Source organism: Saccoglossus kowalevskii, chromosome 14, assembly GCF_978046115.1.
Source record: "Saccoglossus kowalevskii chromosome 14, keSacKowa6.1, whole genome shotgun sequence".
NCBI lineage: Eukaryota > Metazoa > Hemichordata > Enteropneusta > Harrimaniidae > Saccoglossus > Saccoglossus kowalevskii.
In genome coordinates this window covers 2,929,434-2,956,646 of record NC_140654.1, presented here as the reverse complement: position 1 = coordinate 2,956,646, position 27,213 = coordinate 2,929,434, and the positions used below count along the sequence as shown (strand labels likewise).

General features: G+C 39.6%; 1 protein-coding gene across 1 annotated transcript; it reads left to right on the top strand.

The window, feature by feature from the left end:
• Positions 1 to 14,524: 14,524 nt before the first annotated feature.
• On the top strand, positions 14,525 to 18,469 carry HEY-like (hairy/enhancer-of-split related with YRPW motif 1-like). Its single transcript, NM_001164995.1, has 5 exons — positions 14,525 to 14,656; positions 14,816 to 14,864; positions 15,506 to 15,589; positions 15,894 to 15,972; positions 16,715 to 18,469. The coding sequence occupies exons 1-5, from the start codon at positions 14,598 to 14,600 to the stop codon at positions 17,311 to 17,313; spliced, it is 870 nt and encodes a 289-aa protein (NP_001158467.1). The 5' UTR covers positions 14,525 to 14,597; the 3' UTR covers positions 17,314 to 18,469.
• The last annotated feature ends 8,744 nt before the right edge of the window (positions 18,470 to 27,213 follow it).

The window sequence follows — 27,213 nt, the reverse complement described above, 5'->3', positions numbered from 1 at the left end:
CAACCGCGTCCATTACAAATTCAGATTTTGTTTTTATCATTGAAATTGCTATTTTCCGTTTTCTTTTTATATCTGGAGAGTTTGACAACGATCTGTCGATGAGAATACGCTGTTTAATTTGACAGCAGAATTACTTTAGACGAATATATAAAATGATTGGCCGCACAAGAAGACCGTGTGTCGATTTCAGCGATGCGTTTACAATCCCTACTCGTGTTCTGTTATCCAAGAGGTAGTCCGTGTCAGTCACTTGCTGGGAGTCCGTTGTATTTTCATCACCACGTGCTATTTTTGTACCTGGGTTGATGTTGTGTTGGAAAGCGTGCAGTAAAAGTATGCAACGTTATCCGGCTCATGTCTGCCTTAATTGGCCAGGCTATGTTGGTTTTTATATCGCCTTATGTGAATATGCGAGGGATGAACCCCGACTGTGGGCGACTCCGTCGTTGTCTGCGTACTGTTTGGTGCGGGTGATGAGCTTTTTTTCAAAGACAAATCGAGTAATTCCACGTGTTCAAGCTCATTGCAAAAAATAACGAAACCAAGATCAAGTGACGTACGTCTTTTTCTATTATTGTGTTCTTCAAGTTGGTTTTCTGAGTGGCCTCAAATTTATTGCTGAATTTTAACATTAAATCAGTTAGTAATAAACTGAAGAATTGTTGGACATGTGCAATATCATTGGGTCGGATGTCCACTACTTACACATTATTTCACATTCATCTCAATGGAAATTCAATGATTTCTCAAAGACTACCACCAGACGAACTGTTCATGACTTGAAAACATACCAGAGAGTTCGTATATCGGGCCATTGAGGTGAAAACATGATTGGGCGAAGCGACGCCTATTATACGAAGGAGAACACTGATATGTTCAGGCTGTTCATTTGTCGTCCGTTTATTTTAACCATAGATCATAATGTAGGGTCTGTGATTTAACGCTAATTTAGGTTGTTTTTATTTGGAATCGCGTTTCAGCTCCGGGTCATTCACGGAGAAATTGTGAGCAAATGAAAATTAATAAGTGATTGTCGGGCCTGTCCAGGGTCTTCGTCGGGTCTCTCCGGGGTCTTTGTTCGCTATCAAATCGGTAGTATGATGAATTGGAATATGAAATGATAAAACAATATATGTATCATTAGTTATTTATTAATAAACCAGAACTATATTCACAAATACACGCATATTGTTTTGCAGCAAAGACATGGGAACTATTTTGGGAAAAGAAATCACCACACCCAACAACGACAAATTGATCTTTTGGTCCCTGACCAATAAATTATGATGTGACCGTCTGATGATTTTTCTCTCATCATTTCAGTTGAATTATCGATAGCTTTTTTTTGTAAAGTTTGATTAAAAAGCTCTGTTAGTATTTCTTGGTATTAAAGGGCCGCATCAGTGCCTACAACTGCGTCAAAGCTATCTTTCAGTAAAACCACGACTTAATTTGTAGCCATACTGTTTAAATGTGTTACGATCAGCCAGATTTCCCCCAGCACAGTCGGTTACTGATAACTTGTTGTTGCCCCGTGAACCGTGCAGCTGCCTGGCCGTATGTCGCACCGACCTTTACTTTCCTCGGTGTATTGGCACTGTTTCTAATGATATTTTTTTTACTCAGATCGCACACTTTTTGAACGGCTACCAATATCCATCATCTAATCGTTTTTCGTTTAGTTTATGTCGGGTGATGTAATTACTAGGTGTTAGACTCAATAGCGCAATGCGCCTTACCGTGGGAGAAATGTTCGGAGCCGCTGGGAATCACAAAGCATCGATTCACGATGGGTACGCACCTTGAAATTCCATAGTGACATAAAATTGCGAAAACAACGCACACCTTCAATTTTATTGTTTCCATAGGGGATGGAGGGGAGCAACAGTCAGCTGCCTCTGGCTTATTGTCAATGCTCTGTTTTTTTCCAGAATTGTTCAAGTTTTTTTTTATCGAGTGTTTTTTTTTCAAGCATATACAGGACAAGATGTATTTATGTTGGGTCATGATCCGCCTCGTAAATTAACGGTCTCAAAAATGATAGCGCCCGCGGCGTGTCTGGAGAGCGTCCAATTTTGGACGGTGGGAACCTCGAATCTCCGCCCATTGCTGACAGCGAAAAATTAACACTCCGTGACTTCTTTGCTGCGTTTAACGTTAAACTCTATAAATAATGTTATCGTTTTGAACGTAAGTCTTATAGTTAGGAAAATGCGAATTGGTTCGGCGCGTCAGCTGAAAAAAAGTGTACATGTTATATTAGGTACTATGAAAGGTGCCTAGGACTTCAAAAATCTTCAACCATACCTACATCGCAAGTCAGTGCAATTCAGGACGTTCCATATAAGATTATTACCCTGATTCATAAGACAACGTCTTAGATATAGAAAACTGTAATTCATTATCTTGACACATATAATAACACATCATGAGTGCGCCCGCACATATACTTTAATAAACTTTACTGGACACATACATGGACAACTCCGTCATGACCTTAAGCCACGTGCATAACTCACGCATTCGGTCACGTGACATTTGAGAATAATTCCACCAATTCACTGTCGTAATACTCATGAAATGTCGTTTTTATATATTTCCCCTATTTCGGTACTTCGACTTCAGCAGTGTCGGGGATGATATGTTTTGGTCCACCGAGTATTACTGATTAAACAACGGAACATCGACACTCTAACCCCCAGCCAATAAAATCGACCATCCTGATCGAAGGCAACAACAAAAACCCACATAGAGAAACGAATAAATGTCAAATATTGAAGTTATTTACTTCAGTAGACAATATTTATTTTCTTCTTCACGTCATGTTTGATTTCTCTCCTGTGACGTAATGTGACGTCAGTAGATAACTGAAGACTGTGACCGAGCACGGTCACTGTGAGTTGAGTTTGGAACTGAGAATCGTCGGCGGTATAAACCTAAAGATAATTAGAAAAAAGTATCTGAGCCTAGACTGAACCGTTTCAACGTTCAGCGTGGATATACAATTACCGGGTGGTTGATAGACGTATCATATACACACGTGTGTCGTTATGTACAGCCGCCCCTGCATACGCTCAAGTCACCTTCGAAAGCTCTGGATGACATCGGGTTGTGGACCGAGACGTTTTCAGGCAGTCGTACTACTAGAATTTCACGGATATAAGCCGGTTGTATAACTTCGTAACGAGGCAAGATAGCAGGGCTACTATCAAGCATAGAAATAACACTTGTTACAACCGTGTATCAACGCAGCTGACGGCGGTGAGAGTACAAACGATACATGTCCAACATGAGAATCGAGGCCATTTTTAACAAAGCAAAGCGAAGCGATCAATCGCGCGATGGGCACACTGACCGTTTTAACAGGGTGCCAACACATTGGACGAACTTTTCTAATGAACGGGAGGATTAAATACTGTGTCAACTTTCCAGCCATCTTGTTTACGTCATGGGTATGAATGGGCTGTCCCAAACTATATATAGGGGCGCAGATTGAACAGATAAGCTTCAAATGAAGGTCTTTGCGAAATTCAGATACGTTTTGGCATACAACGTTTTGTGAAAAATGTGAATCTCGTGAAGTTGCCACACACAAGTGTGCATCTATGGTCAACTCCAAACAATGAAAGAACGAATGATTAAAATAAATATTCTGATAATTCACGTCCACCATTTTATTTAGTTTGAGAAATTCTTGAATATGATCTTTTCATCGACATTCTATGATGGTTTCAAGTTCAAAATTCACAAGAACAAACTCTTGACGAAAAAAAAAAACACGAAAAAGCAATAGAGGGAACAAACACGCTATAGATAGCGAGGCGGGCAAGGAACGCTTTATTTTCTAAAGTCTGGTGATAGTCACGTGTGTTTTTACAGTTTATTGAGTACGACTGTATGCATGCGTACACGGTGTAGTGATCTGCAGACTCGTGCGAGTGAATTAATACATTTGTATTACGCAAGATTCGTCACGGCGTGCTGCTTCCAGCTCCGGGAAAACGTGATCACCGGAATCATGCCCATTGTCAAAGGGGTATGGGACTAAGGAGATTATAAGAGGCTACTGACTAAATACAAATATTTATATTCTACAATACATATTTTATTATCACTATTAGAGCCGTAATATTAATTTATTTATAGTCGCTAGAATACCAAAATGCTAAATATAACGTGTATTAACCCCATTTCCAATACAAACTTTGGTACAACAATAATGCATTTTATTTTTTTGTTAATTTTTGGACCAAATGGACATACTTTTCCATTGGCCACAGGTTTTGGTCAAAATCTTCGAAAATATATGGACAACAGGACAAGGTCGAACTAAAATTCAAGAGTGTTAAAATGCAAGATGTTTTAATAGATAAAGATGAGAAACAGTGTGCGTTTCCATGGCCACTCTATAAAGTTGGAGTGGTTTTGATGAAATCTCTATCAAAGGCGAGAGCCAAATTTATGGAAAAAAACAAGAATGATTTCTTTGTTTTTGTTTTATTGTCAATCCAAGTGTGCTGTTGTTTAAATTAATATAGAAAACAAAAGATGAGTTTGCGAATACCCACTGAAGTAAAATAGTCGAGCCCAATGCCCAGCCTGCACCAAAGCTAGGAACCAACCGTGGGAAAATAGTCATAACAATAGAAGGCTGCAAATTTCTGAATACATTAACTGATACTATACTAAACTTATCACAGGCGGCAAACAAAAGTTGGTAGCGACTATGGAAAATGTGGCGGTAGGCTATCTCGTAGTGAAGGCAGGAAGCACGGGCTTGTAGGAATTGGCGAGTGGTGCTGGCATGTGACAAGAGACACTGGTCGGACCGACGTGTGGGCAATAATCGACCGCTATCATTGTCAACTGTATTGGGACAACACAGTTAGACTGCCAATTATGCAGTTATATACACCAAAGGAACGGGTCCCATTGTATGTCTGACCGTTACACTTCCATGGTACGGGTCATATTTAGTCAGACTAATAGCAGGACACGACACGTGCCAAAAATAGGCTTTCCGCTAAAAACAATAAAATCGCCTGTTTGTGACATCGGTTGATCCGGAGATTGCAGAACCACGTGTCGTAATCGTTGGATTTGTTTCAACAAATTACGCACCTCACATAAAAAACTAAAGTATTTTTGAGTTATGCTATAATAATGACTGATTCGTTAAACTTAGTTTCACTGATGTCATGTGCTCAATTTCAACTACACTGTATTACAATTCGAATAAATTACGGCTTCGCACGAAGTCCCCTGGCCCGGGAAACATTAACCATTTTTCTCTCTTTGAAACTTACTCTTTCGTTCAATATTCAAACTATTATACATTCATATCCGAAAAGAACGATACATTTTGTTCAAAGTTTTAAAGAAAAAAATGACATACTGACGATAAAGTCGTGGAATAAAATAAAATAAAATAAAATAAAATAAAATAAAATAAAATAAAATAAAATAAAATAAAATAAAATAAAATAAAATAAAATAAAATAAAATAAAATAAAATAAAATAAAATAATGCACCTACATTCGTTTTGGGTTTGATTTGAGTTAACAAAGAACATACAGGGAACACTGAAACTAAAATGGTTATGGTTGGCAGTGGTTTGATATATTCAAATACCAACAATTCATCACGAATTTATCAGTGAGTTATATGGGATGACAAATAAATTTGTATTTCAGATACACTTGTGCCGTCACGTGAAAAATCATTAAAAAATGTTTTAATGTTTACTAGCGATTTTATTAATATCATTGTCTTCTTTTACGAATTCACTGAATAACTATTCCTAAAAAAAATACTATTCAAGTTTCTGCCATTCGACCAAAGATATGTTTCGTGGTGGAACAAACTGTTTACAAAATTAACAAAAAGCGATCAAACGACTAATTGCCGGCTAAGAATCGAACACGGTGTCACACTGGGCGGTAATTATTACCTCTTGCCTGTGAATTGACACACAGACTTTCCAGTAATGAAATAACTAAATCAGGTTCGATAGAGCCTGGGAGCGGTATTCCAGCTATTCGATGGAAACATCCCGTTCCCACGGTAGACGCGAGCCGAGCGTGTAACGTTATTCCTATAGACCGCTCCATGTGATTGGTTCAGAGGATCGTGGTACAAGCAAGGGTAGCGCACTGGATAAACCAATCAGGCGAGCCGTTCTTATTAGCATGAAACCCACTCAGCATGTTGACCCAACGCTGTGTGTAAGATAGCATAACATTGTAATCTGTGGGCATGCTGGCATATTGTGGAGCATAAACTCGACGCTGACAGCTATCCGGCTACCGTGACCAAACATGCTGGCAAACATTCTTCCTTATTTTGCTCCCTTCGGCAGAAACTTTTGTCATCAATAATTCGGGACTTTAAACACCCGTCGCGGACTTCGCGTCGCGGAATGATCCCCGCTGAGTCATGAACAAACTTGAACGTCCAATATAGTATGCTAGTCCCTATACTAATATAATTTTAATTAAACGAATATAATCCCATCTATTCTCAACAGATATGTCATACTCTGGTGACAACTGGCGGGTTAGAATATATCGCTGGACATCGCCGTGATGCGAAACCATGACAACATCTCGGTTACTGCTTTGGTGTTAATATGTTCCTAAACAGACACGTGTCACCTTAGGTTTAATGGTGGGATTGTAGAAGCCGTCGAAAAGAGCAGTTTATTTTCAAGTTCGCATCAATGAAATATATATTAATTGTCAGAGTGTGGAAACCCCAGGGACCGCTCAGTGGTGCACCTGCACATTGACCAACCTATAGATACAGTACAGTATGAGGGTCGAACGATTCGTTCCGTGTGTGCATTAAATAATTTCCTCTATATACATTGAACATGCACGCAACAGCGTTGATTGACTAAACATCGGTGGTGGCACGATAACGCACTGACTCGACGTTTGACCAATTGGCGTAGGATTACGCCGCGAACGCGAAATGATGTAAATCCGAATCGCAATCGACACCAATCGCTACGCTAAGGCTGACACTTGGAACCAATTCAAAAGTCGAAGCATATTAGCCCTAAAATAACAACATGAAAATGACCTATTTTATAGCCTGCTGGTCGCAGCTGAATCGTTTTAAGCACAAATTGAAAATAAATAAAAATATACACCGGTTTATCATCAAATTTAGGACCAGATGGAGCCAGTGTTATGTTCTTTTCGAATTGTTGCCATGGAAATGTTACGTTGGCGGAAAACGAATAAATGTGACGATGTTGTAGGAAATATCATAATTATTAAACAATGTTTGCTTTCAATATTTTGAGCAGAAACAATAATACTACTAAACAAAAAGACAGTGTAGTTATTTTAGGTTCGTAACAGCGGGAACAAGAATTTCACGGACAAGATCTCTTATTATTCGCCAACAACACATGCATTAGCACGCGAGCACGACAAAGTCAGTGTGAGTCGTGTGCAGCGTCAAATGAGTGCGTTAAAGTTGTGCAATGTGCTTAAGCGTGTTGTGCGTACGACTGGCACGTTTTTGGACAAGACAAGCTACCCTGTTTCGCTTTAAAATCGAACACACAGGAAAGGCGTAAACCCGACGACAAATTATACAATAAAATATTCATTGGTGAATATATTTGAATCAGCTATATCGATTCGTTGGTGTTGTAGACTTTTAAAATTACTCTTTGTGCCATTGTGAATTTTTTACAATAATATAGTAATTCTATATATATAAAATAGTTTGTATTAATATATATATATATATATATATATATATATATATATATATATATATATATATATATATATATATATATATATATATATATATATATATCAATATGAATAATTGTTTCCTGTGGTCTAACACGCCGCTATGCTGGTGTAAAGGGTCACGCCTGGTGTTGATTTCCGGCATATAAACCAATAATCGGCTGCTTTCCGATTGGTCATTCACGTTAGTTGGCAACGCATGAGATACACTAACTCTGCGATTTTAGCTACTAACTCGGATATGCAGCTAAAATGTAAGCGATGACAATAACGAATCCCGTTTTCCCGTGTAATCATTTAAAAAGGTTTCATCGGACAGAATAGAGGGGGGGGGGCTCAATATAACAAAGATATCAAACGTTTGAAACATTGCAGTATACGCGTATACTATTCTGTTTGCGCCCCAGTCAGAGTTGGTCGAATTTTTCCATGGGAAAATGTCGAAAACAATGGCAACAGACACTGCCTATACAATGCTCATTGGCCCGGGGCTAACGGCTAAAGATTTGTAAAGCAAATATACCAAACAATGGTACGTAAAGGCCGGCATTGTGGAAGACTGCCAAGGGGCGCTCTTGGTATAGTCCATACACAATGCACGCACACGCTCCTTTCAGTTGGCGTACCGTCACTCAAGGCAATCGCATTGTCCATTCTGGTGCTCGCCCACTGCCGTTTTCGGGCGGGTGAGTTTTTGTAACTGTGCCCGTTCTCATTTATATGCAAGTATCTGCATCCCCTAGTGTCGTTGAAGCCAGGAATTTCATTTTAGTTACACCCGTTTGGTTTTAAACAAAGACAATTCAGCGAGGACGGGCGGCAATGAACGTTTTCATCCCGGTTTCAGTAGCGGCCACCCCTCTTTGGAGAAGTAGGTCCTTTTCTTTAATGGGAAGACAAGACACCTGCATACACGTGTACGGCCATAGAGATATTGCAGCTAATGTACACTTAGCTTTCTTCCAATACATTGTACATTAGGGCACACGTAGCCACACAATTTAACGCTTCAGTGAGAATGTTTGTCAGCAGTGTGAGAACAAACATAGTATACGCTATATTCGGCGTAAACACAGCAACACTTTCTGTCTCACCGTTCAGTGAACGTTACAAATGTGGAGGTAATTGTAACTACATATGGACTGTCTTGATATTTAAGACAAATAAGAATTGCATGTTTCTTGTACTAGTTATTGCTGCAGTGGGCTTCCTTGTTTATTTTAGTATTTAGTAGAACTTCATTTCAGGTGACTTTCCTCCAGCTTACATGTAAAACCCAGTGCCCTTTGCGATACCATCGGGGCATCATGGTGAGTGTGGGAAAATTCAGCGGGCAGCTGCAAGTCGGAATGACAAATTAGGGCCATAGAGAAGGAGAGCATTGTTATTCCGTGGAACATTTTTCGGGAGATCACAATTGCCCAGTTTTTCGCCAACATTAAATTGTGCTCCACAATGAAATTAAAAACGCGAATGACATTTCATCATTGAGACGAATCGTTAATGTATACACATTGGAGTCAAAGTGTGAACTTGTCCCCGTTTGACCGGTCACGTATTGCAAACAAGGCACACTCCAGTACGTGGCAAAAGTGTCCAATGCGTTCGGGAGGGTGACACAGACAGTGGGAGGAGACCGTTTTCGCGCTCTATTGTCATTGTTTCGGAGTTCAACAACAGAAATGACAAAAACCATTGAAAAGGGGCCCGTTATGATGGTCGCCCAGTATTAATCGTCAGTGTTTTTTTCACACGTGATAACGATTATGGATATCGATAGCTGGGGTTCCAGCTGAGAGAGACACACACATAGAGAACGAAACAGTTATATGTATATGAGAAGGAAACAAAGATATAGACGCGTTAATAACATTGACAAGAATAATTTCACCAACAATTGCATTGACGTGCTTAAGTAAACGGATATCATTGCAAGGAGCGTGTACTTTTCCAAGTTTACGTTTTCACTAGTAAAGTCTCCCATCGGCCCCGTTAATGGAAACATTTTTAAATGGAGCATACTTCTGGATTTATTACACTTTCTTATTAATTTTGCATTATGGTTATTTATTGAAAACCATTGCCTTAAAAATGTATTTAAATGCACGTTGCATACAATGGTAATAGCACAGGAAAAACAATTAAGAGAGAAACGCGATTAAATAAAGATATTGTGGGAACTGTTTGTGGCTTAATTGGTCATAAAAAGAAGAATCATTGCCATCAATGCGGTGACGTCAGAGGAGAATCTGAAATGGCGACACATAACTCCCTAGTGGCCAGTTGTCGCTGTTCTCAAGGGATCAGTACCATACACAATACCGTGTGGGAAATTGTTCGTCTAGGGTTCTCTCAACGTTTTATCCCATGATTCAACAGTCGGAGATCACGATCATCAATTTAAATGCTTTTTTAATAGTCGATTTTTACCGCGGTGATTTTTTTTTACAATTTCTGTTTCCAGGCCAGAAGCTTAAAGGGCATTTAAGAGAAGAAACTCTCGTAAAGATATACACATCACGTTTTGTCACGTGACACAATTGGCGAGCACGGAGGCACGCATGTGCTCTGACTGTGTGCATCAGTACTGGCGACTGTACAGAAAACATTGCCAAAAAAAAAAAACAAGTATGCAGGGAGAGTCAATTATCGCCAGCCTTCTGACAGTTACTGCGAAGGACTGGTGCTTATGGCTGGACAGCGTGCGAACGTCTGCTCAGAGACCATCAATCAACGTTTTATCTTCGTCATCCAGCGCATGGAGACCGTAGTTTTCCATAGCGTTGGTGCCTGGCCAATAAGTTATCTCAGCCCTGCTATGAAGCCGTGTTGTACATTTCATCTATACGCTCAGCGCCAAGGGAGGGCATAGGATAGTTAGCCTGGCAAAGATCTTAGGTTACACGACTGGGACCCTAACCGCCGTTCGCACGGCGATATGATTACAACTCACACTCTGTTCTGTGGGAAACTGTCGTTAATGTAATAGCCTATACCTCTACCATGACTCTGATTGGCTCTCTCCATTTCTCCCCAGACTACTCTAATTGTTGAGCGTCGCCCGATGTTTTAATCTATTGGCCTCCAATCAGAAGCATAAAGTTGACTTTAGTGTATTTATAAATCATCCGGTTGGTGCTAGGTGTTCAGCATGACCAGCGAACGTTGGGAAACATATTTGCAAAGTGAGATGCGATAGCTGAAAGAGAAATCAAATACTCAGCGATACTCAGGTTCAAAAATAATCCCCTTTCCCACACGCAGCGCAGCCACCGATGTTGACGACCAGCTTCTTTTCACTGAACGACTTTCGGACGCTCGCCTCAATTTCCGCAACGTTTGCCAAGATAATATCTTCCAGTGTGCAAGCGTTCAGGCGCAAAGTCGGGTTATTCAAATATACACTAACCCGCCCGAACAACGTAACATAATGTGTTTACTATTATATACTCTGCGATAATTTTAAGGAAACAGATCTACACAGAAAAAATAAAAACATACTGTAAAAATCACAGAAACAATGGTTACAAAAGTATATATAGCAAAGCACTCACATTTAATAGAGAAATCGAAAACAAAAGCAAAACAAAGCAGCAACACCCCCCCCCCCAATCTTGCTCCTAAGAAAAAAAAAATTTTTCAGTTTTATATTTCACTCAGGCTCTTCCAGAGCGGCCAGCCCCTAAGGCGTCACCGTAACTGTCGTCGAATCGATCTATTTATTGAAATCAGTTAAAATATTTCAGACTAATGGATGACCCCTATGATTTACGTCCTACGCCCGATCAACACTTCAAAAAAATGTCCAAACATGTTAGGACTTCTCTAGATACATGTACCCGAATTGGAAGGACTGGAAATTAAATGTCAACTTCCATGGAACAGTGGAAACGTGTATACATATCATATTATGAACTGAACATTTTCTTAAACTTTAATGCGTAAAAAATTGTATGCGACTAAAGCTACATACAAGTCAAATGCTCTTCAGTTTTAAACGAGAAAGAAATCGTTGATGAAATGCATAAAGTTGCTGGGATCAAACATTTCACACGACATCAGTTAGTAGATTATATGAGTCGTCGTCGTTGTAGCTTCACAGACAGTTAAGACGGATAAAACATCGAAACTAAAATGAATTAAGGACCAATAAATTTCCACGTGACGTACCCCCCCCCCCCCACACTTTTAAAATAGAACATAACATGCCAGTATTTCCGGATTTCTTTTTTTAAAATGTGCAATTTGATATTCTAAGAAAAATACCCACGTCAACGAGAAAATATCACCATTCATTTATCTACCACGACTGGGTGAAATGTGTCCATTACCATACAGCAATTTGCGGTTTAGTCATACTGTGTTATAAACACGGTTGTTAGTAAAGATTATCGGTCACGCGCACGCGTGTCCAGTGGCCTGAGTGGAGAGCGACCTCCGGGCCAATTATGATATCAACACCTAACACATGTCTCTTATCAGGCACACGCGAGTCGCTTTCCGTATCGCCAGTGTTGTTTTTGTCAAACAGACGCACTAGTTAATACCTCATTCGGTTTTATTAGGCTTCAGTTTAATTCCCCCATCTCATTTTCGTTATTCGGAACAGTCGTGTTTTCAGCATCCTCTCGTTAAATGTACAACTCTTCCCCATCGCTGTTACTGACTCTAAGAAACACTATTTGAATGAGTCATCGTCATTTGAATGTATGATGAAGTGTCTAGAAACCGCCTATTTCAACTGAGTAGAGAAATAGACAACACTTGAATAGGAAACTAGAGACTCGCTGATCACCGAAAATTTTCTATTCGGAACATTGGTTCAACACGATGAGAAACTGATATTGAGATACAATGTGAACTTGAATGACGCCGAAATAAACATAATATTAAACGTATATAAATACAATACACGCAGTTTGGTGGTTCTGAAAATAATAACAAACACACACTTTATTTTATTTGAATGGTAATTGCTGATTTTGTAGCGGAAGTATTTAATAAACCATACTGTATATTTGCTCTGATTTACATGAGTAGGGTGTCAATGTATGAATGCACCCGTGGAGCACGTCGTAGACTAATTATCTGGACAGTTGTCCAAGAGTCGATGGGTGTGGACGATGACAGAGAGGGTAGAGTGCCAAGTGTCCGTCACTGTGTCCCATACACATTCAGTGTGTGTCGCGTTTTATTGCCCAACGTTCATACTCAGTGCGATGAAAGAGGGTAACAGTATTGATGAGTATCAGTCGCTGTCTCGACAGCTACCCACTGAAACAACAACAATCACAATGTTTTACAAATAAAAGTGCACTTTTATTTCGAGTCATGGTGTATTTATGCGTGTTTGTCTTTGGCTACGCCCCCTTTATTGTCACCCCTCGATAATCTTTGTAAACGTACTGTGAGAAAGCTAGTTTTAGATCGCCCGAGGAGCAAGCGTACTTACTATCAAGTACATGAACAAGATACGGAACTGGGACACGAGATGTTTCGGACAGCTTCGAGTTTTGAATAATCCAAGCATCGTCTTGTTGAGTGCCTTGAACCAGCTGAGAAGAGCGTTTCCACCGTCTGCATAGTATTATGCGCACACACGACTAAAGTGGCGTTGAGAGAGTGATACACAGACTGATCGGCCGGCCTACTCAATGACACACCGCCGCCTGTTAGCAATTATTCCCAATTCTGCCTTGTCACGTGTGTTTGGGCCGTGGAGCTAAAAATAAATAAACAAACAGCCGACCGTGGGAACGTTTTCCCTCAGCGAAAATACTGTGTTTACACACAATCTGGTGCTTGATTCCCCCTGTACACCACCCACCCGGGAATGTGAGGTGTTACCCAGGCTGGCACGTGGGGTTATTAAACAGAATTTTGTAATGATTTTAAAGAATTTGGCGTTGAAAGGTCCATGCTTGGCATAGTTTGGATAAAAACCGTGGAAGTGCCGAACGACCCGGCGTTCCGGCGATAGACATGCTGTACAAACGCTACCCTGTTCCTTGTTCGAATTCCCCCAACCGTTTTCCCTGCCCCTCAATATTAGGATCCGTTAAAATCAGAAGTTTTCCATAGCTCGGTAGAACGTTCACACGGTAAAATCCGACCGATGATCGGTGAAGCGAAAAGTACTTGTCAAACAAAAAAGTCGGCCAGCGGTCTTGTCATTGGCCAATTTTCTATAGCTGTGTAGGTTCCCACGATAGAGCGCGTGCATGCCGCGCGTCTATTAGGAAATACACGGTTTCATGGTCCCCACCACATTCGGCGGGTCTTTTCATTATGAACGGGTGACAGTTAAGCCGCCAGACAAAGAAAAAACCTTTGATAACCTGAAGAACGTGAGCTTTGAATTTATTCAGTCTAGTTCGCCCCGTATTATATATGCTCTGCGTTGAAATGAAATATTTTGGTTGCGATTTTTCAGCTCCATTTTGACAACGTCTATTGCACACAAATTCTCATGGTGCACTCACCCCCGACGTCATTAACGATTAGCTGAGTCCTAAAGGGATGGCACGCGACCATATGGGCCATACTAGTTGGGTCTCTTGAAACCGTCCACACGATGACCGATCACCTGGTCATGCGTGAACCAATCAAGGCGCGTGAAATTGACAACATGGCATGTCGACCAGCAAATGACCTGTCAATCATTGACGTTGCCCCGCTGGGTAGGAGTGAATTTCACACACTCGAACTTTTTTATTGAGCTCCAAGCGTGGGAAATAGAGTACAGCATTTGAGAGGAGAAGACGAACGAGTCAACACGTACTTCCTGATCGCTCCCGAGAACCTAACCAAAACACACTACGAAAATGAAGAGGACGTTTAGTGAAACAGAAAGTGAGGACATTTTCGACGAAATGAACAAGAGGTAAGAAAACCAAATTCGAAATATTTTTTTAAAAAATTGTTGCCTTGCTACAATTTTTAAGACACGTGTGCAGGCGCTCTGAAATGGGTCTTAATGTGTTGATGTTTAACGCTTGCGTGTGGCATATTGTAATCAGAGTTTTTTCTTTTGCCGTTACAGCTCACCGAGTCAGTCATGTCCACTGGCGTCACGGAAAAAACGACGCGGGGTAAGTGTTTATTTCCGCTATTTATTATTATTATTATTAATAATAATAACAAGTATACATCCGGAGAAATATCATTATTATGGTTTTCGGTTATCAACAGTTTAACTTGGTTTACTTTGCACGCGGATTCAATGTTTACGTTCGATGGCTGGAATAACTCGATACTTGTACTGTAGCCACAATTGAACGACCGGAACAGGCATGCCACATACCATGTAACCGTAGCATGCATGTATTCCCAATCGGCAATAGAAGTGGCGATAGTCATGGCAAATAGAAGTGACGTTCTACAAGTTGTAGGAATGGCTGACGTAGCACCGATGGTATTTCACCCCCCTCCACACTCACGCGGGCGGGCGGGCGGGCGGGCGTGTGTGTGTGTGTGCTCGGGCGGCGTTCTTTCAACGAAGCAATCAGCTGATCGGGTCCAGGAAGTGGAATCGAGCAACACGCCACTCCACTATACAATAGGGGTGTCGCATGTCAACTCGTACTTGATCGACGAACCTGGCGAGGCTTTTGTGTGTTGTCGCCATGGCGACGGATTTATCCTCCATGATTGGGATGTGATGTTGTCCGGCGTACATCGTGCTTTTACTTCATTTTTTAATTATTTTTTCTTTTCTTTTTTTTTTCAACAGATAATCGAGAAGAGACGGCGAGACAGAATCAACAACAGTCTGTCGGAGCTGCGCCGGCTCGTGCCTGCGGCATTCGAAAAACAGGTAAAAACAATTTTAATAATGGACATTTATATTGTTTAGTTTTATAAACATTTTGGATAACACATATTTTCAATAAATAACTCTCTAACGAGGAACCTTATCATCATGTTTTTCTGAAATGCCGCAATCTAAAAAAAATTCTATAGACAGTTTGTGGGAGGGCGACTCGTGCGTGCGGGGAATATATCATACAGTCTTGGATGGTATCTCTTTGATTTGTTTTTTGTGAGAAAAATACTAAATCGCGTTCTTATATATATATATGACTAACGCCTACTTTGTTCTTTGTTTACGTTTTCAATAGGGCTCTGCTAAGCTGGAAAAGGCCGAGATATTGCAAATGACGGTCGACCACCTGAAAATGCTTCATGCTAAAGGAGCTTGTAAGTATTATCACTATTTTAATTTTTAAGTAATAGAATGAGTTTTATTAGTCACCTGCACCCTCTTAACGGAGGTTTCAAGGAGATAGGCGTTCTAGTGGCGTGCAGTACAGTTCAGCCAGCCAGCAAACTACGGGCGTGAGAAAATGCCGGAAACAATACATTAGAAGTACACAGGCTTGTGCGAATGAATGGGGATCGCGCAATTAGTTTTGAATACGGAAATGACAAGGCACTGTGTTGACAAGGCTCATTTGCTATTCATGCTATGGTCTTTTATACTGGCAGTGCGTTCAATGCTTTGCTCGTGTGTTGACCGAGATACATTGCCCAGATCTATGACAGGGGAACATTCTATTCTGGCTCCCACCTGTACAGATCTGAAATATAACGTGCCCACATTTGAGGCATTGATGGAAAACAGAAAGATTATTTTCGTTAACGATATGGTAATGAAAACGGGCTCCGGTTCTTGTTTTCTGTCTAAGCAAGTCGAGTGTTGGCACCTGCCTCCAGCATAAACTGTGGAAGTCAATGCAAAGCTATCTACAAGATCACGCCTGATTGGCTACCCAGTCCTAACAGCTACCAATCAGAGAGTAGATTGTTTGTTGAACAATTTTTCCACATATCAAATTATGTTCTGTAAACTGCATAGATAAAGATAGATATGATAAGATGGGGAACGGTATTTGCTGTACTTTTGACACATGACTAATATTTTCTTTCCTCTCATTAACAGGTATCGATGGGTCGTTCCATCCTTATGGTGACGCGCATGCCTACGCTATGGATTACCGAGCCCTTGGATTCAGAGAGTGTGCAGCGGAAGTTGCTCGTTACCTAGTAACCGTTGAAGGGTTGGACATCCAAGACCCCCTGCGTCTCCGTTTGATGAGCCATCTCCAGTGTTACTCAGCACAGCAAGAAGCACAACGCAGACAGGCCTGGAATAACGTTTCATCCCATCACAGCCAGTTCACATCCACCACCGTAATAAGCCAACACAACAATCCTACGGACCCACATCTGTCGATACCACCTGCAGCTCCTATACAAGCCACCTCAGAACCTATGAGACAGCCAATTATGACAAGTCAGGGACCAGACACAGCATCACTACCAACCTCGTGCCACCTTCGAATGCCGTCTTCAGTCACCAGTACAAGCTGTACGGCGCAGATATCACCACAGCTTCTGTCGTCAATGCCTGCCGTGCACACGCAATTCCCCATGTCAGTGAGCACACTACCAGTACTATCGCCTAACGGATTCAGCCCAACGTCACATACTATTGTGTCAAAACCGTACAGACCGTGGGGATCGGAACTTGTTTACTGAACACACATATAGCGGAACTTGTGCAGTTTCTGTGCCATTGGACACACTGCACGGCGCCAGGCCGTGACCTATTTGCAATATCTGTTGTACCAAATACGTCAACAATCGTCAGTTATGGTGTCCGTGTTTCAGGACAACCGGGGAAGCAGGCGAAATCTCACCACCGATATTTGTACCATTGAAATGACCATAATTTATTACATCCCTCCACCGCTCAACGTCTTATGGAGCACAACAAGGACTTATATTGAGGAAAATATAAGCTGCAAATTTGAAGTCGGCCAACCTCCACGAACACGTGATAACTAAAGTTCTCTGACGTCACAATTTAACATCGTCAACGTTCATGGAACCTGGCCAATTAATGCTAAAATCGCATTATAAATTTAGCTCCACTGACAGAACTTGCCAAGACACAAACTTTTATTTTTTTATGAATATATGATGTTTTGTACGAAACTTATCGCCTTGAGTACCAAGCATATGAAAGACAATCTTTATATTTTGATAATTGTTTTTCTTTATTAAATAATGCGTGATTTGTTTTTTTTCTACGAACAGGCTTCAAGGTGCCTTATCTGAAATCCTTTTCTTGTACATAGTTAACAAGAATTTATGTTTGAAATTTGTTTTATAGTTATTTATTCTTTTGTTCTAGTTCATTTGTTTGCTGCCAAACAGCTAAAGCTTGAAGCTGTATTATTCGTAGTTGCCAACGCTACACGGACTAAGCGTGATTTATGTTAGATTGGTTGGCAGTCTCATTTTTGGAGGATACTTCTATGTGATGTAGTTCCCTAACTGTCACGCATATAATGTGGATCAGTTGCGGCACTGGTCCAACCAACTGATTTCATCTACAACTACCACGTTTTTTGTAAAACCAAAGAAAGATGCAATAAATGGTATGGTATAACAGCGTATCCTCCAACACAATTAAGACATTGTACATTTTATTCATTTGAGAGAAATTAGAAAACTGACTTATTATAGAAAAAAGTAATTTCGGCAGAGGTTGAAACAGAGGACCAGTTTTAAAAAGGGCGTCTCTTTTTTGAGCACGTGCTCCGATGAGCCCCGTCTATGCAAGATTGTTATATGTAAATTACTGTACAGGTTTGTGAAACCTTTCATTAAAAAAATGAAATATTTAAAACCGGTGTTTTATTTATCATCTTGTTTCTTGATGTATGTTGTATAGTGAATGGCAAGTCAGTTTGCTCCAACAATCCAACAATATTCCCTTATCCCCACGTTATTTTAAGGAGTTTCTGACCGCCCTTACATGATTTGAAAAAAAAAACACGGTGATTGGAAATTAATCCCGGCGCGTAATGTGGAAAAGAAGAATCAAAATAGATAGTTACGTATTTTGTTATAAATGTATACACGTTATTGGATGTACGCCTTCCACCCACGTAACCCCCGCCTACCAAGATAAAACACATTTTTTTCGCACGATGCCTGACTAGTACTCCACCCAAATATAAGAATCGTTTTCACTTTACAATACAGTACGAACGAGCTATTAAACCAACGTCCCACGAGACGTGTCTTTCTTTCGTGACGTGCCTTTGAACAACGTTTTAATTTATACGTACATTATAGAGTGGTGATGGTCGCGTGTAATACAGCTACACGTGTCAATGTGATTAAAAAGTCTTCAAAGAAAAAAACAAGTTTTACAGTGACTGCACCTTCCCGGCCACATGACAACGAAGCGTAAAATGAGGGCGCTATACAATTTGCTTGAAACAGCCTGAGTTAGGCATCTGGTGGAAACGTCCCTAACAAAAAAGGGGAACAAACTGAGCCAGTTACATTCGACAGGTCGTTAATTATAGTGGGCGGCGAGTCCGTGGCGAAGCAAATCTTTTATTTTACAAATTAGTCAGCCTTGGATGATAAAAATTATCTCACATGACATTAGTAATTCAGTTACGTGCACGGCGAGCCATGCAGCTTTACGCTGGCAATGATAATATTTGCACACCGAGAAATTTGCGAACACAAAATTGCTTATCGGTCTGGAAAACACGTGTGTTTGTTTTATCTCAATATTAATAGACTGAGTTACTGAACGAAACTATGCGAGAAAAAACTAAAACTATTTCGGAACTGTCAAATAGAACCAACACTGGAAATTTACGTAATGAAGTAATTGTCAAGGACAACACAGTGATAAGAAAAAAAAAAGATAATTTCGGATAAATCTTCTCATCTTCTGTAATTATATTGAATACTATAGACAGAACAAGTATGAATCAAGAACAACGTTACAATTTGACATTTAACCATGGGATGCAAATATGACGTGTATCTCGTGTTGTATCAAGACACATCGTTTATAACCGTATGGTTTCTCCCATGTTTAGTCAGTACCCGGTAGCTAGCAAATCAATGACTGGTGGACTTGTCCGACTGTGGTCCACTTCATCGTAGCTACGTGACATACGTGACAGCCACCCGGCGTAAAATCAAATCGAAATTTACATTAAATGGTGGTGCTTATTGTCACGTGATTCAGCGCTACCAAAGAATTGTTCTTCTTGACAAAGAGCAAATAAATAAACTTTTGCTGATCAATCTGTTGAACCACAGTGCCTTTGTTGGGGTGGTTCACAGATAAACCCATATATATATATATATAAATGGAAACGATGTAAAAATTGGAAACTGTCAATTATTTCCAAAATTAACAAAGAAAAACACAGGAAACTGTACAAAATGTTGAGGGGGCTGGTGACGCAAGCTTGTTGTTTCGTTTCTCCACTAATGCAACATATGTGATGAATTCAGATGTTGTAGGCATCATCAACTGTATGAACTCGGTGCTCGAACTGTTTTCACGGTAACTGTGTCTTTGCGATTCACAGCGTTAAACAATCCAGAACATAGATCAACATACATATAACTGAGGTTGGTAATCCACAAACTATTTTGCTTACCTTAAATGTTTGTGATGGACTTTCAAATATCTAGACTCATGATATATTATAGCAACTTTTGAAGAGATCCCCGTATGACTCATCACGACTATGACCACCAATTATCTCTCCACGGCAAGCCTGAGAATATAACACATTATGTGGATTGGCTGTCTACCTTTCAATTGCAGTGGAATTTATACGCTTATGATATCACATCGACGTCTGATACGAATGTACTTGTATTATGACAATAAATAAATTCCAATTGAGTCAAAAACAATCACCAGCATTAATAATACTACTACATTTTTGATACAATTCAACAATCAATCGATGAAAAAATATAAAGTAATTGGCATTATTATACATCTGTCACCGTAACGCCATAAGTTACAACGTGCCGTAATTTTGCGGTATTTTACGGGTTATTTTCATTTTACCATATTAGGAAATGCGAATTCCAAAAATGGAATGATTACGCGCGTAAGAGTCCTCTAATAATAAAAACAAACATGGCTGCCACCAGGGTTTGACCGGACTCCACACAAGTTCGCTGATTCTGTTTTAAACTTACTGTATTTCGGCATACCCATAATGTATCGTTGGGATGAAAAGAAGTATAATAATAAGGTTATTACGAAGATACCTCAAAGTATGCAGCCAGACAGTACACCTCGCTGCGCGTCGGTTGATACTCCCGCTGTACTGTCTTCGTGCATACTTTGAGGTATCATCGTAATAACCTTATATTATGCATGCCCCCAAATGTAATGATCGATAAAATGTCGTTACAACCCACCGGGATGTGTGTGTGATCTTTGTTGGGGTAATGCATGAGGAGTTGGCCATTTGAAATCATTGGGGGAGGCATTTCAAGATATATAAAAATGCACGGAAGATATTTTAGTGAAACATTCAAGAAGATAACAATGTACAGATAAAATACACTGGTCACACCATTTAAGTCACCCCATGATTTCAAATGATTTGCCTCTAAGGCATATTTGAATTGCGACAAGTCATTTTCATATAACTATCTCCGTTTTTCGTTTTTTTTGTTTCTAACTGGGTTAAAATTATTTATTTCACTTTTATCACATAAATAGTTTTCTACTCTTTCCCGTCAACTTTTTGTTCTAATTTTATGTATTTATTGGTTCCATTAAGAAACAGACAGTATTTGACATTTTGTACAAGTTTTAATAAGAATTCCCCACGATTTTTGTTGTTGTAAACATGCCAAACAAGAACAATGAAGGAACCGGCCGGCCCAGTGCTTACGTGTATTACTCGAATCGTGAATATATTAAGAACGGGGAAAATAATTCGAAAAACTATTTTTTAATTATATTAAAAAGGATGGAATGTCGCCTTTTCTGTATCAAAGTACTTAATACAGCTGGGCATTTCTAAAAAAATGGAGATGACTGGCGAGCCACGCACTTTCCCACACCGACGGATTTACATATCAAAATGAGTCACACAACGGATTGGACTCACAATCATATGCTAAGACCACTATTTCATTTTTTTTCAATTTAACATCTTTTTAAATCGACACAGAGAACTGTTATAATTATTGTGTCTCTCTTAATAATGCGCACTCAACCGTCATCGAGGAAACAAGTACTGAGTGGGGACAATCTCTATTTAAACCGCACGAGCCGGCATCGTTTCATTGTTCCCGCGGACAATCCCCTTCTTTGTGCGCTTGTAATTTCGACAATTTTGCCGGGATCTTTTTAAACAATTGGCGACAATGTTTTAACGAGATATTTGGGCAAATAATAAAGTCGGATATCACAATAGAGGTAAATAAGTTTCGCCTCGTTACAAAGCGTTTCCCACGGTATCAAACTAGGCAGGAGCGCTAGGCTGAGTGCGACCGGATGTTACTTTTAATGCGCCTGTCGGTTTCTCAATGTCTAGATGAAATCAACATTATCCCCGATAAAACAAAATTATATTGCTTCAATGTGATTCAATAATTTTTCGACATCTGTAATATACGTTTTTTGACGCCGACAAATCTTATTATAGGGAATCTCTAAACACAAATAAGGTCGTCTACAAGGACTTGGTACAATTTCGTTTTTTCTTAATTAACTATTAAAACTGACGTAATTCCCGACGATGTTCTGTTTCAACAACGCTTAACATTTTTGAAACATTTCGTGTTTAATTTTTCGTAGAAAACTTACTTATTTACTTGAGACATCATGTTTATACTGACGGAATGAACACAGTAGATTTCGCATGGGGGAATCTGCTAGCCAACCTTGCGCCGAAGTCGCAACCTTACTAGGGGGGTCCGCGGCATGCTCCACCTACACATTTTTGAAATCTAGACCCTCTGAAAGGCTACTTCCTGCATTTTGAGGGGCAAGTTTTGCTTACACTAAGGGTTTCAGCTTGATTTTGGAGGGACGATGCCCACAACGTTTTTTTCGAGGGGCAACCACCCCCCGCCCCGCCTGTGCAGCCGTCACCGCTAACAGTCACCACCCAGTTACAAATTTGAGCCGATTTGAGAAAGTTAAAGTTTTAGAAACATTAGTTGAAGATATGGTAATCTATTGGATAGGAAAACGTCGGCTAGGAACACTTCGGCTTCAACATGATAACGTTTGTTTTCATGCTGGATAAATTTTATGACATTTAATGTTTATATACTTTGGCAATATGGATGATTATATTTTATATCTGTGTGCTTAGTTCCAAAATATAAAATTTATCGTAAAGTCAGTAAAAACAGTTGCTTTTTTCACGTTAAAGAATTGCATTCGTTTGACACCACTATCAATTTGTATTACTGGAACGTACTATTAATTCAAAGTACTTTCGTATTTCCGTTATTGAAAATGTCACGTGACGAAATGAATGTAATCTTGTATGTGACGAAATAATGTAATTATTCAGTTTACTGCAAATCATAATCCAAAGGAGACTGGTCACCCAGCGACATCAAAAATGGTTCAGTAATGGAAAATGAACGAGTTTGGTAGATTACGCATATGTGATTGAAGATAATCGTTTCTATGACAACTGATGTTGGGTCCGAAGTCGTTTTAAAGCGTTACAGTTTGACATGGGTAATTTTAAAAATACAGTTTATTTATACGAAATTCGGTAGCTGTCTGACGTTCAAGTTCGTCACGTGACGCTTTAAAGCAAAAATACAAACATCAATACATCTAGAGTTTGTTTCTGAAATGGCCGTTAACTACAGAAATGGCCGTTAACTACAGAAATGGCCGTTTCATTCATTTTACGTGCATTAACTACAGAATATATAGTGTATTAGGTACAGTAATACACCCCCTTTTTAATCGTTTGTAAAAAACAATACTCCGTGTGTAAAGAATAAAATAAAAACAGAACAATCTGCATGACTCTGTGAATACCTTGATTAAAAATGCGGATAAAAAACAGTTCAGTGTATTTACTTTTAAAGTTTGTCAAATTATTTTCTACGTTGAGCGAAGAAATGAAGAGTTGCGTACAACTGAAATATCTGCAAATTCATAGTATCTGGTACTTAATCGTGTATTATTTAAAAAAATGAATAATAACGATTTCTATAAATTAAAAACATGGCAGTTTCAAAGATCGCATTAAGAAGTATACAAAACTATGAACTGTTCGTCGACACGTTAACACATTTCTATTTAAATATATATGACGTGAAAGACTAGGGTCATTTATTTTTTAAATTTAGCGTATTTTTAAAATAAGGAATGTGGAACGGGGATGCGCTGTTGCCTGGGCAACCAGACACCTGTGCGAACAACGATCTCAAATGTTCATTGTTTTCATCAACGGAACACTGGGTTTCAATGAATCCACCTCGCTCCATTTGTTGCTCGCCTTTTGGGGAAGAGGATATTCACAACCTTGTTAAATAAGAGAGACGCTCTGTTAACAGAGACAAAAGAGCGCGAATATTAAATTAAGCCGGTATTTAATCTTTGATTTTGTTTTCTTCTTAGAAGGCGAGAATAAATTGGGAGAAGTCAGTGACGTCACTCATCCGTTGCTCCACGTGACTGCCTCGGGTTGGAACGGATACGGCGACGGAAGTTTAACACTAAAGAAACGAGTCGAGCACAAGACCGCACGATCCCCAAAGGCGTTGGTAAACAATACATACTCTTTGGCAACACTCACCACGAATATAATACAACTATACAGTCTTAGAAAGTAATTAAAAACAGAGCCAAAGTGTGATTCCGCTACCAAATCATGATGGTTATTGAAATTGCTTATATCTGAATTATAGTTTGTATATTTTTTTGTGGCTGTTGTATGAAATTAGGCATTTATTGTAGCCGGCAAATAGTATAGGATTTTGTATTCCAAGGCACGGTTTGTGAAATGCGGAACAATTCATGCCAGTAGAGAATAATACGACGTAGATGTGTTTTTTACTGATCACGTCACCAACGGTCTTATCGCTACTTTATCAATGCATTGATTCCTTTCGTCGCCAGGGAGTATGACGTCCCCGATAGTCGGCATTATTCGTATTTGTACCGTACTCACATATAGCTATATATAGTAAATAGTTATATTTCATGTTTAGCATGTTTTGAATTGTGTTTTAATTATAATCGGCTTATTCGAAGTCGATTGTAGATTATGGTGAGAGATAAACAAATGCGGCGAGGGGCAGTGCGTACGGGGATGCGAAGTATCCCTTCACTGTGGATACTATGAATTACACATAAAATAATGCCCCAGTCCCTACTTGAACTTGCAGTGGCCACGTGGACTCTTTATAATGCAGTGTTCAGACGAGTAAAAGTTTCAAGGCATGTTTCAAAGCCGCAGCAGCGAAGTTAACCATTGCCATGGCGATGTCAATCAGGCAGAAATCGGGAATCAGTCAAGGGTGTGAACTTGTTCAGAGATGTATCGGCCACTTTCTGGCGAATGCGGCCACCCTTCATGTTCTGTTCTATATGCATAATCTTGAATCTGATAACGATGAGGGCCTACTTACATCTTTTTAGTGGTGAACCAAACTATATGGCGGTAAATGGATTTTTAGAAAGGATTCATTTGTGCGCAAAAATATCTCGATGTGTTTACTTTAGTGCAACCACTGGCGTTACATACGTGCTGTGGCGGTGGGCGCGAGTCGTTTACAAAAGGACGAACGCGTGGACGAAACGCCGTTCATCGCACGTCCGATCGCAGGAATAGTTAGTTACTCAACTCATTGATACAATTCCTGGGACTGGGACAATGGGACTTACTAAAATACACACATACAAGGGACAGTGAACGGATCAAACACCAATGACTCTCTAGTTCCATATTAGTTACCTTCCTATTTGCAGAGTAACAATATTACCTGCATGATAACATTCTCTGACACTGAACATAAGACCACGGTACAATTAATGAGTAGACACATGTCATAGCCACATACGTGTAAATGTGAAAGTATAATTACTGCCATATTTTAATGATATGTTGGTAAAACAAGTAACCATGACAACTGTATATCATTACCCACTTTATGCAAAAAGTCATATAACTGACGCCAACATAAGTTAACAATAGTTGGGAATCATATAAACTCCACAAAGTATTTCCCGTCAGCATAAATTCATATTTTATATGGCTCGTCCCAAACAAAGAAAATGAATCTATCCAAAACTGGCAATACAATGAAGATAGTCACTCATTATTATTCCGGGCGGAGCTACGTCACGGAACGTTCTATATTGCTTAGACGCGCACCACTGTCACGTGTTATTCTATAGGCTATGTGTGAGCTGCTGTGGAACGCCGGTCGAAAAGCCAATGAAAACAGTTTAAGTCGATAAAACAACACAAACTTAACTTTGATGTAATTCCAAGTAACCAAATTCATATACGACACATGAGTACGGGATAGTCACGTTACATCGTGACTATTCAGGAGGGTATCAACAGCATGCTCAAAGTTTCCCGAGAGTTTGGGAATTTTGTTTTCATCGGTGATGGTTGCAAGTCTATGAAAATACCGCCCGAGAATACGTGGAAATCCGCCATTTTAAACCAGGTTAGGTACTACTAAAAATAAAGATTTTATTTATTTGTTGTATCGTGCTCGGTGTGCATCATTTCGATTGAAATTATGCCGTATGCCACAAATGTCTAATAAACATGAAATATATACCACGTTCACTTACGTCGACGTAAGTTGCACCCGGTAGTTAAGAGATTAAGATCTCACAATCTTCCGTTCACACCAGAAAATCGTAAATATGGCGGCCACTGGATAATGCGCCAATGGCACTGACAACAAATGTTTCTGTTGACCATATATTTTTGTCCTTTGTGTACTTTTCAATCGCACAATAATAGTTGACAATTCTGGGCCGTGTGAAATGTCATAATAATATGTACACACATATAAACTTGAAACATGGAGCTAATTTCTTGTTATTTCTATGTTGGAACCATGGACGTACTAACATGTCTGGAAACTATTGTTTTTTTTTAAGTTACCAGCTTGAGAACTATTGTTTTTATGTTACCGGTTTGAGAACCATTGACGCACTTGAAACATCAAGTATTCACTACAGATTTCTAATAAATTTATGAAAAACATAGTAGATATGTAAATCGACATTATGATAATTTTGGGGGAGTTGGATAATTGAAAATTACTAAACATTGATCAACAGCGACCTCAAAGTTAACAGTGATAGAATAGATCAGCATTTCTGAGTTCAGATAGAGACAAGAATGATACAAGGTAGTCATTGTAGGTGACACGTTACACCTGATGTCTATGAAATAAGTGCGCATTAATACATGTATGTAGTACCCCATAATAATCATAGTAAAATCTCCCGAACTAAAAAAAAAAGCCATTTACGCCGATGAGGGCGCGTGTCTGCTCTACGAGCATGAAAGAAGGCTTGCTTTGGACTACTACATTGACCACGGCCCAGCGATAAATATTAAAAGGGCG